At 34.8% G+C, this 12,317-nt stretch overlaps 1 protein-coding gene across 1 annotated transcript in view; it reads left to right on the top strand.

The window, feature by feature from the left end:
* The window catches only part of UACA (uveal autoantigen with coiled-coil domains and ankyrin repeats), a 109,446-nt gene extending 97,504 nt beyond the window's left edge, over positions 1-11,942 (top strand). Inside the window, 2 exon segments of the mRNA XM_020982095.2 lie at positions 8,219-8,284; positions 10,169-11,942. Coding sequence (XP_020837754.1) covers positions 8,219-8,284; positions 10,169-10,240 — 138 coding nt within the window. The 3' untranslated portion in view covers positions 10,241-11,942.
* The last annotated feature ends 375 nt before the right edge of the window (positions 11,943-12,317 follow it).

Genomic DNA, 12,317 nt, shown 5'->3' with positions numbered 1-12,317 from the left:
ATTATGTTGGGATGATGTAAAAAAAAGTAGGTAAGTGAGAAAGAGGGATCCCCAAGAGAAGGGGAACGGAGAGGAAGAATGGAAAAAATTATTGCGCATAAAAGAGGCATGAAAGAAAGCTTTTATAGTGGAGAGGGAAATAATGCAGGAAGGGCAGTCAATGCTTAAACCTCACTCACATCTAAACTGGTTCAGAGAGGGAAAATATAAATATTCAGTTGGTAATAGAAATCTATCTTACCCAAAAGAGAAGTAGCAGGGGAAGGAGATAAGGAAAAGTAGGGGATGTGAGAGGAGGGGAATGATAAAAGGGAAGGCAGATAAAAGAAGGCAATGGTCATGAGGAAAACAGAGTTCAGAGGAAGGACAAGAAAAAAAGAGAAGGATAAACAAGTAGATAGGATAGAGGGAAATGTACAGTTAGCAGTCATATTTATGAATGTGAATGGGATGAACTCACCATAAAAAAGGAAGCACATAGCAGAATGGATTAGAAACCAGAATCCAACAACGTATTGTTTACAAGAAATACATTTGAAATAGACACACACGCAGTAAAAATAAGGGTCTGGAGCAGAATATATTATGCTTCAGCTCAACAGACAAAGCAAAAGCAAAAATAGACCTAATTAAAAGGAATAAGCAGAGAAATTGCATCTTGCTAAAAAGAACCATAGAGAAGTTAGATATGACAGATCTCTGGAGAAAATTGAATGGGAATAAATACCTTTTTGCCAGCTACACATGGCACCTTCACAAAAATTGACCACATATTAGGGTATAAAAACCTCACAACCAAATGCAGAAAAGCAGAAATGTTAAATGCACCCCTTTCAGATATAAATGCAGTCAAACTTATATTCAATAAAGGGTCATAGAAGCATAGATTAAAAATTAATTGGAAACTAAATGATTCAGTCCTGAAGAATGAGTGGTGCAAAGAACAAATCATGGAAACAATAATTTCATTAAAGAGAATGACAATTAGACAAAATACCAAAATTTGTGTGATGTAGCTAGAGCAGTACTTAGGGGAAATTTTATATCTCTAAATATGTACATTAATTTTAAAAAAAGAGCAGATCGATGAATTGGTCAGACAACTAAAAAAAACTAGAAGAACAAATTAAAAATCTCCAAATTAAACCCCAAAATCAAATCCTGAAAATCAAAGAAAAGATTAATAAAATTGAAAGTAAAAACCATTTAAAATAAAACTAAGAGCTAGTTTAAAAAAAATAGAAAATCATTAGTTAATTTGATTTTTAAAAAAGAAAACCAAATTACTAGTATCAAAAAAGGCAAGGTGAATACACCACCAATGAAGATAAAATTAAAGCAATTATTAGGAGTTATTTTACCTAGTTATATGCCAGTAAAACTGACAGTTTAATACTTAGAAAAATATAAACTGCCTAGGTTAATGGAAGAGGAAATAAAATATTTAAATAATCCTATCTTAGAAAAATAAATGAATTCCCTAAGAAAAAGTCCCCAGGACCAGATGGATTTACAAGTGAATTTTGCCAAACATTTATGGAACAATTGTTCCTAGTACTATATAAACTATTTGAAAGGAATCCTACCAGATTCCTTTTATGACACATAAATATGGTTTTGCTACCTAACCCGTGGAGAGCAAAAATAGAGAAAGAAAACTATAGATCAATTTGCTTAATGAATATTGATGCAAAATTTTTCAGTGAAATACTAGTAAGGAGATTATAACAGTATCTCACAAAGATCACATACTTTGAACAGGTGGGATTTATATCAGGCTGGTTCAATATTAGAAAAACTATCAACATAATTGACCATATCAATACAAAAGTAACAAAAATTATAAGGTTATATCAATAGATGCAGAAAGAGCCTTTGACAAAATACATCCATTCCTGTTAAAAAACACTAAAAAACTAAAAAAGCATAGGAATCAATGGATCCTTTATTAAAATGATAAGTAGTATCCATCTAAAACCAAGAGTAAGCATTATCTATAATGGAAATAAATTTGAAGCCTTTCCAGTAAGATCAGGAGTGTAAAGCAAAGTGTACATTATCACCACTGTTATTCAATATTGTACTAGAAATGCTAGCTACAGCAATAAAACAAGAAAAAGAAATTGAAGGAATTAGAATAGGCAATAAGGAAATAAAACTATCACTCTTAGAAGATGATATGGCATACTTAGAGACCCCTAGACCTTCACCTAAAAAACTCATAGAAACAATTACAGCTTTAGCAGAGCTGCAGGATATGAAATAAACCCACAAAAAAATCATCACCATTTCTGTATAGTACCAACAAAACCCTGTGAAAAGAAATAGAGAAATTCCATTCAAAATAACTGCATACAGTATAAAACTCTTGGGAATTTACCTGCCAAGACAAACCCAGGGATTATGTGAACACAACCACAAAATACTTTTCTCACAAATAAAAATAGATCTAAACAATTGGAGAAATATTAAAGTAGTAATCATCAAAACAGTCTGGTACTGGCTAAGGAATAGAGTGGTGGATCAGTGGAATAGATTGGGTACATAATACACAGTAGTAAATGATCATAATAATGTAGCATTTGATAAATCTGAAGATCCAAGATTTTGGGGTAAAAACTGAACATTTGACAAAAATTACTGGGAAGCATTTTGGCAGAAAGTAGGCATAGACCAACATCTCACACCACCTAAATGGATAAATGATATAAAGGATGATATTAGAAGTAAATTAGGGGAGCATAAAAAAACATAATTGTCAAATCTATGGATAAGGCAAGAGTTTATGACCAAACAAAATAGAGAGCATTGCAGGATGCAAAGTGGATAATTTTAATTGCTTTAAATTAGAAAGGTTTTGCAATGTAACCAAGATTAGAAGGAAAGCAGGAAACTGGGGGAAATTTTACAGCAAGTTTTTCTGATAAAAGCCTCATTTCTCAAGTATATAAAGAACTGAGTTAAACGTATAAGAATATGTGTCATTCCGCAATTGACAAATGGTCAAAGGATATGAGCAGGCAGTTTTCAGAAGAAGAAATCAAAGCTATCTATAGTTACATGAAAAAGTGCTCTAAATCACTGTTAGAGAAATGCAAATTAATACAATTCAGAGGTAACTACCTCACATGTATCAGATTAGCTAACATGACAGAAAAGGAAAATGAGAAATGCTGGAGGAGATGTGAAAGAATTGGGATACTAATGCACTCTGGATAGTGTGAACTGGCCTAACCATTTTGGAGAACAATTTGGAACTTTGCCCAAAGGGCTATAAAAATGTGCATATACCCTTTGCCCCTCCAATACCACTGCTAGGTCTGTATGCTAAAGAGATCAAAGAAAAGGGAAAAAGACCTATATGTACAAAAGTATGTATAGCATCTCTTTTTGTTGTGGCAAAGAATTGGAAATCAAGGGGATGCTCATGAATTGGGGATGGTCAAACAACTTGTGGTATATGATTGTGATAGAATACTACTGTGCTAGAAGAAATGATGAGCAGGGTGGTTTCAGACAAACCTGGGAAGACTGTGACCTCATACAAAATGAATTGAGCAGAACCAGGAGAATATTATACATAGTAACAACAGTATTTTAAGGATGATCAACTGTGAAAGACTTAGGTGCTTTGATCAAGAGAGTGTTCTGAAGCAATTCTAAAGGTGCCATAATGAAAAATGTTACCTACCTCCAGAGAGAGAACTGATGAACTCTGAATGTAGATAGAAGCTTACTTTATGGGAGCCAAGATGGCAGAATAAAAAAGTAGTCGCTGTCACCCTCCCCTATCAACCTCTGAAAACCCAGAAAATATCACCCTAGGAAAAAAAAAACCTGGAACAGCTGAACTAGAAGATGGGTAACAACAGTGCAGCAGCCCAGCTAACCGATCTCCCAGTGCCTCAGCAAAAATAAGGGAAGCAGCACCACAAAGGGCCCAAGGTGGATAAGCGCTCTGCAGCATTCATCTGAAAGGAGCTGAAGAAAGCAACCTAGAGTCTTCCTAAAGTCCCAGCCTTGCTGATTCCAACTCAACACCAGGCAAGCTGTCAGAACCATACAGCTTCCAACTGTCAACCAGGAGGAAATCCTGAAGCCTCGGTGGAAGAGCAGGCAAATACCAACACCTGGACCTCTGAGTGCCTCACTGAGGGCAGGGGAACCGGTGGAAACCAGCTCAGAAAAACACCAGGTGCCTCGGCACTATACCTCAAAGGAATCTCCCACTGCATTAGCAGAAAGGAGGGAGGCAGCATAGTAAGGGGCCCCAGGCAGATAAACACCCTGCAGCACCCATCTAAAAGGAGCTGAAAAAAAGCTAAAGGAAAGGAAAAGCAGGCAACCTAGAATTGCCTGAAGGTTCCAGCCTTGCTGATTCCAGCTGCCAAAACCCTACAGCCTCCAATTGCCGATGTAAGAGGCTCCAGCACACAAAGCCAGTGACCAAGACCTAGGCTTCCAACACAAGAAGCTTTGGTACAGTGCCCTCTGTTCCCCAGCAGGAGAGCTCAATCTTTTTAAAGGCCAGGGAATAAAGAAACACCCTGAGTAAAAAGAAGTGTACCATAGATTCATATTATGAGAAGAATGAAGATCAAGACAGAAATTCTGAAGAGGACAACATTGTCAACAAACCCACATCTGCAACAACAAAAGGGAATATGAACTGGTCTGAAGCCCAAAAAGCCTTCTTAGAAGAGCTCAAGAAGGATTTTAATAGTCAAATGAGAGAGGTAGAAGAGTCCTTAAAAAATACAGGTTGGCCAATTGGAAAAAAAGTACACTGAAGAAAACAAGTCCCTAAAAAACACAATTGGCAAACTGGAAAAAAAGTACACTGAAGAAAACAAATCCCTTAAAAATACAATTGGCCAATTGAAGAAGGAAGTACAAAAACTAACAGAAGAAAACAATCTGTTAAAAACTAGAATTGGACAAATGGAAACTAATGACTCTATGAGAGAGCAAGAATCAGTCAAACAGAAACAAAAAAATGAAAAAATAGATGAAAACATAAAATACCTCATTGGTAAAACAGCCGACCTGGAAAATCGATCCAGGAGAGACAATTTAAAAATCACTGGACTACCTGAAAATCATGATGAAAAAAAGAGCCTGGACAGTATCTTTCAGGAAATCATAAAGGAAAACTGCCCTGAAGTCCTAGAACCAGAAGGTAAAATAACCATAGAAAGAATACACCACTCAAAACCTGAAAGAGATCCCAAATTGACAATGCCAAGGAATATAATAGCAAAATTCCAAAATTACCAGATGAAAGAGAAGGTGCTGCAAGCAGCCAGAAAGAAACAATTTAAATATCATGGAACCACAGTCAGGATTACACAGGACCTTGCAGCTTCTACATTAAAAGACCACAGGGCGTGGAACATGATATTCCATAAGGCAAAGGAGCTTGGATTGCAGCCAAGGATCAACTACCCAGTAAAAATGAGCATGATTTTTCAAGGGAGGGGATAGATATTCAACGAAATAGGGGACTTCCAAACCTTCCTCATAAAAAGACCAGAGCTCAACAAAAAATTTGATCTTCAAATACAAGATTCCAGAAAGACATAAAAAGGTAAATGGGACAGAAAGATACAAAATGTTGTTAATAAGGTGGACTGTTTACATCCCTACAAGGGAGGATAACACTTGCAGCTCTTGAGAACTGTATTGTTATTATGCCATGTTGAAGGAGTATACATAAAAGGGGTAGATATTAGTTGACTTTGATTTAAAAAAAAATCTAATCAAATGGGTTAAAGAGATCCAAGTAAGTGGATTAGTCTGATCTTAGAAAATGTACTGAGAAAGGAGGAGGCAGACAAGGGTAAATTACATTACAGGAAAAGACAGAAAATCTTATTACAGCAGAGGGAAAGAAGGGAGGGGGGTGAGCATTGTTTGAACCTTGATCTCATCAGATTTGGCTCATTAGAAGGGAATAACATAATCAGGTATGGAAATCTAACTTGCCCTACGGGCAGTAGGAGGGAAAAGGGGAAAGAAAGGGAGGGGGTGCGAAGGGGAAGGGAGGGAAGGGGATAATAGAAGGGAGGAGAAACTGAAGGAGACGGTGGTCAAAAGCAAAGTACTGGTAAGGGGGGGAAGTGTGAGAGGAGAAAGAAAAGCATAAACGGGGAAAAAAGGATGGAGAAGAAGACACAGATAATCATAACTGTGAAAGTTGAATCGCCATCTTTTTTTTTCTCTTCTGTTGAGTTTTGTTTTCTATTTCTGATGCTTCCTCTGTTGCTTTTAATTTTTACTCAGAACCTCACTAATATGTTTAATAGGAATGTAAATGTATAGCCTGTATCAGATTGTGCACCGTCTTGGGGAGAGTGGTGGGGAGGAAGGGGGAGAAAAATTTTAAACTCAAAAGCATATGGAAGTGATTGTTGATAAATCAAAATAAATTAATAAAATTAAAAGACAAACAAAAAACAAGCATACTTTAAAAAAACTTTCTTAATTTTTGTTTTTTCTTTTGAAGCATGACTCATGGAAATATATTTTGCATGACCTCATATATAAGTGATATCAAATTTCTCACCATCTCAAAGAGGGGGGTAGGGTGGGAGACAGGGAGAGAATTTGGAACTAAAAATGTTTTAAAATGATTGTTAAATTTTTCTTACATGTAATTGGTAAATATTTAGTGAAATAAAAATAAATTTAAAAAAAGTTTGTTGAATTGAATTACAATATTTTAGCTGTGAGGTTATGAAGGCCAAGACTGAATTGGTTACAATAGTAATGAAGCATAGTGTAGGGATTTGATATGTGTAGATTTGTTGAATTGAATCAAATCCTTCCTTGGGCTGAGGACATGGCTTTAGTTTACATAATTTTCACTGTATCTTAAATTCAAACAAAATAATTCAAGTTAAGGCAGTCAAAGAAAAAGTGTCAGAGAAGAAATTCTTTTTAATGTATGTTCCTTAAAAATACAAACTTAAATATTTTACTTACTGTTTTTTAGAAAAAGTTGTAGCATTATTGAAATTATACTGGAATGATGTTATAAAATAATCCCTTAATTGAGGGGATGCCCATCAATTGGAGAATGGCTGAACAAGTTATGGTATATGAATGTAATGGAATACTGTTATGTATAAGAAATGATGAGCAGGCAGATTTCAGAGAACCTGGAAAGACGTACATGAACTGATGCTGAATAAAGTGAGCAGAACCCAGGAGAACATTGTACACAGTAACAAGAACATTGTGCAGTGATCAACTATGACTGACTTAGTTCTCCTCAGCAATACAATGATCCAAGACAATTCCAAAAGACTCGTGATGGGAAAATGCTATCTATATCCAGAGAAAGAACTGATGGAGTATGAATGCAGATCGAAATACTGTTTTCACTTTCCTTATTTTTTTCCATGGTTTTTTCCCTTTTCTTGTTTCTTCTTTTACAACATGACTAATATGGAAATATGTTTTACATGATGGCACATATATAACCTATATCAGATTGCTTAATATCTTAGGGAGGAGGAAGATGAGGAGGGAGGGAGAAATTTTTGGAACTCAAAATTTATAAAAAATGAATATTGAAAATTATCTTTGCATGTAATTGGAAAAAATAAGATACTGTTAAAAAAATCCACTGTATTAGCAGTTTTGGTCCCTGAGAAAATACTCATACAATGCAGCACAAGATACTCTCAAATAAAATTTAAAGGCTAGTTTATTTGGAATTGGGGAGATGTGGAACAGTGAAGGCCTTTGCTGAAGGTTGAGGAAGGATGCTGCTTCAGAGGGGCCAAGAGAGATGTTGCTGCTCTCCAGTGTGGCCACGAGTATGGAGTATGGGGATGAGAGAGGTGAGCTGTACCATCTGGAGCTTCCTATTTTAACTAGAAGGAATATAAATGCTGTGAGCACTTCCTGCATGCAAGGTATATCAAAAGTTGTAGTGTTGCTACTACTTGAGTTACTTAATGTTTAAAACTGCACTGTGACTTTTGGGACACTGTATTTTGATGAAGTGGGACAAAGTTCAGGTCATCCTACCATTGCTAGAGCTCTGCCTATTATATAATTGTATATTAAGTGGGTCCAGGTTGGTTGGTTACTATAAATGCTTGAGGACCTCATGGAGTCAAAGGGCAATATTAGAGTAAGGTTCCAGGGTCTATTGGAAAGTTGAGTGAAATAAATTACTTTCTAGTCATTTTCTCATTTCTTTTTATAGGATGCCGACAGACAGCACCAAGAAGTAATTGCAATATATAGGACGCATCTTCTTAGTGCTGCACAGGTAAGTAGCCCCTTCCTCCTACCCCTTTTGTTAAATAAACTCTGTAAAAGTAATTGATGTTTAGAGTAGCTGAACCCCATATGCTTATTTAAAAATAATTGTGTTTCTTTTAGCCATGCTTGCGTATGTTCAGGAGGAAATTTTAAAAGCTATATGGCTACACAGCATATTAAATTTAGCGTTGTCTCCATCTGCTCATCGCTTAGTTTATAGACAGTTTGGCAACATACAGTGGTGACACACATTAATGGTGTTATCTGGAGATAATGCATTGCCATCAACATATCTCCTTATGCTGAAAAAATGGAGTCAAAAGAACTTAAGGCTTTTCTTGGGAGTTCAGAAAAGTCCTGTATATTTCAGCAGAGGGCTTTGATCATTTGAAAAATAGCACGTGCACAGCACTACATTGGATTTTAAATAAGAGAATAATTTGACTTTGGAAAATTTTTTTCTTTACTACTGAGCTCAGTGAAGCCCAAGATAGAAAAATTTTCTATCTGTGTAAAATTAATATGAAAATGAGAAAAACATTTTGCAATAACATACTCAGAAAAGTGGTTGTATGTGAATACTGTATGTCATTCACCACAGGAACTCTTTAACCAATACTTTATCTGCCATATCCTCCACCTTTCCTCCCAATAGTTTTTGAGGAAGGCTTGTTAAAAAGGCAAAACCATTACATGTTAGATGAAAAAAAAATAGGAATTGTTTTCATAAATGGACAGTATCAGATCATGGAGACATGGGTAGTAGAGGTGGAAGGAAAGATTAGAAGAAAAGTGATGATGGAGATAATAAAGAAAAGGCACTAGGTGAGTAGTATAAACAAGAACAAGCAGAGCAGATGACAAGGAGCCCTTAAAAAGAAAGACCTTGAACTTGAAGAATGAATATTATAGGAGATAGATACTTTTGGTAATACTGTTTTGAAATCACAGAAAATGTGGCAGTTGAACACATTGTAGTATTTGATACAGGAGCTTGATAAACAAGTGAGCTAAGGTTTTGTAATGGGAATGTGGAGGAAGAGGTATGAATTGAGTGAAAAGACATGTATTTTAGAGGGGAGAGTGAGTCATTTGGGTTGGGTATTGACTAAAGTAGACACAACAGTTTCTTCCAAACTAACACCCCAGATTTCATGGTTATTTCTTTTGAAGCAGTAATAATGAATCTTAGATATTATATTTCTGTTTTTAACTTTTTTTTTCTTGTGCTGACTACTAATGCAACACAAAACAAAAGCAATTGGCGTCTGAAAAATCTTGCCTTCTGGCACATAAAGTTAACTAAGAAATTCAGTTTAGTCAACTATGGCTAATGTTTGAAATTTAAACATCCTGCTGTTACAGAAACAGATTTTGGAAGAGAAACCTTTTATATTAATAGGAAGTGTTGTGCTGTAATCTATTTAAGTTTTGAATCCTAAAACGGGATGAAGGCCATATTGGCTTTTTGCATTTAATCACACAACTCTTTTTAAATTTAAAATTTCTCTCTCTAATTTTTTCCCCTAATTTATAACTTCGTGCTGCCCCTAACACCTTACTTTGCTTACTCAAAAAGATAATAATGATAATTTTCTTTCTTTAGAGGTAGGAAAAAAATCCACATTCTGAAACTGTATTGTTAGTCTCTGTTCTCATGTTCATATTGCTCCCCTGCTTCCAGTGATTAGTAATAGTACCTTACTGTTATTGCTACGTTATTGCAAATATGTTCATACTACAGCTGTACATGTTTACATGTTTACTCTTCATGCCAAGAATATGGCTTTTGATCAGTCACACAACATATTACACTCTTCTAAAGCCCTTTTCAGTTTTAGCATTTTTTGGAAATGAAGGTGATTTAAAGCTTTACTGCTCTACTTTGAAGGGTCACATGGATGAAGATGTTCAAGCTGCCTTACTACAGATCATCCGCATGAGGCAGGGGCTTGTTTGCTAGAGTACTTAGTCGTGATGTGGTGAACAACTGCTTTACCTTCTTGCTATGGGTCTTACTGTATTAGCATAACTGAAATTAAATGTACTTTTTTTTTCTAGTAGGAAAAAATGAAATGAGAAAGATGTCTGTTGCTATTACAGTATCATCAATTTATGTTATATTCCAAATGTATTTATTGTGTATTTTGAGGAAATTTAGAATATTTAAAATTATTACAAATTTTATAGTCAAAATAATGACACAGTTGATTGCTACTACTGATGTCATAGTGACTACTTTAAAAAAAACTTTGGTGCCCATTAGAAAACATGAAATCAGTTATAAATGAGTCCATATAAATTTTTTTCCAGCTAAAACAGGTTGTTTAGAGTTCTTTTAGAGCATTCAAGTTGGTAGCTACTTTTGAGTGAATCAAGACACCTCCTTCTGGTCTTTAGTAGAGCAGTGTCAAATAAGATGTGATGTAGTGTCGAGAAATGTATTGTAACTTGGCTGGCCAAGTTGCATTTCTATTTAAGTAACTTAAATTTAAGTGCCTTTTCTTTTACTAGAGGTACAGATTTTCTCCTCATACACTAATAAATTTTATGCTTTTTTTTTACAGAGATATTTTTGCCTTAATGCTTTGTAACTGATTATATTTAGATTAGGAATAGCTGGGCTGGATCTTATCAGGAGTTTCAAAATTATCTGTTAATTTCCAGTACAGTGTCTTAATTTTTACTTAAAATAGTGATTTTTCATGCTCTGATGATTAAAGAACTCTTTGATAAATTATGTGCTAGATTCCTTAAAGTGTCAGATCTTTAGCAACAACTTTAAAATTTTGCCACTATAATAACTAAAATAGATATTAAGTGTCTTGCAACTGTTTCAAGTTTATTTATAGGAAAGTTGCACCGAGAGGCGATTATATTTTGACATCTACCTTTTTTGCAAATTAAACATAAAAACTTGCCTTTGTGATTTTAATGGAAAATACAATTGTTAAAGGTGAAAATTGCAAGAATTCTCTATATCAAAAAAGTTTGATATGCTGATAGTAAACAGTCTAGTAGAACCAGCTGTTTAATATATCTCACTATAAAAAGCTTAACTGTCATAATTTTATTATTAATATTGTTTACTCTTCAAATGGGGGGGGGAGTTTCCCTGTTTATACCAAACAAGGCCAAAAGAATAACTATTTCAAGCCAAGTTTTCTTGCATTAAAGAGAATGTGACTTTCCCTAGAGGGTTAGTGCTTTCTGAGACAGATTGTGGGTCTAGGTGTCTGACAAAGCTCAGGGCCAAATGCCATCAAAATGGAAACTATCAAAATGGAAACTGCCGCCTAGAGAAAACTGGCCTCATTTGCTAAATGGAGGGCTATAGCTGGAATAGGAATTTCTAAGCTGTATTTTTCAAAAAACTCATTAATGTAGTGTTAAATTTTTCATAAGGAATATTTAACTCTTTTATTAGCATGATTAATGCTGCTCTTCTGTTCTAACATCTAAGTGGAATCTCTTAGAATACAAATTGTAAGGGTGCATATGTTAAATTTAAGTTTTAATTTGCCTTTTGTAATTTTGTTGAAACTCTTACTAGAGAGAAGTTGCTAAACTGAAAGTGACATTTCAAAATTGTATTTTCCTAATTTTTGGGAAACTGTGTATTTTATTTCTCCTGTATCCATCAATAAAATGCTGCTTTCAATGAATTATGGCTCTAATATCTTTGTAACAGATAGATTGATTAAAATAACTTCCTCATAGCCTCCTAGTGATTAGAACAAAGTGGGAATCAACTTTAAGATCTAGTGTTAGCCACCCAAAATGAAAACATGTGTACCTGCTGTACTTGGATCAACTGTACTTCTTCCCTTTGTTGTTTTTTTTTATGTTTATGTTTAAAACTCCACTTACAAGATTGAAACATAAAACTCTTTTTTTGTAAAAGAAACTGATCACATGTAATGGATGGTTTTAGTTTTTCCTCCCTTATCTTTTAGAGGGATCATGTGTTGTGAGCATAGAGTTAAAAGTAAAATAAATCATTGACCAGATTTTTGTGAGTGTTCACTAAAGGCTGCAAA

This window comes from Phascolarctos cinereus, unplaced genomic scaffold (assembly GCF_003287225.1).
Source record: "Phascolarctos cinereus isolate Bilbo 61053 unplaced genomic scaffold, phaCin_HiC Scaffold_3;HRSCAF=262, whole genome shotgun sequence".
Taxonomy (NCBI): domain Eukaryota; kingdom Metazoa; phylum Chordata; class Mammalia; order Diprotodontia; family Phascolarctidae; genus Phascolarctos; species Phascolarctos cinereus.
Note: the sequence above shows the minus strand (reverse complement) of the source record. Positions and strands in the feature narration are given on the sequence as shown.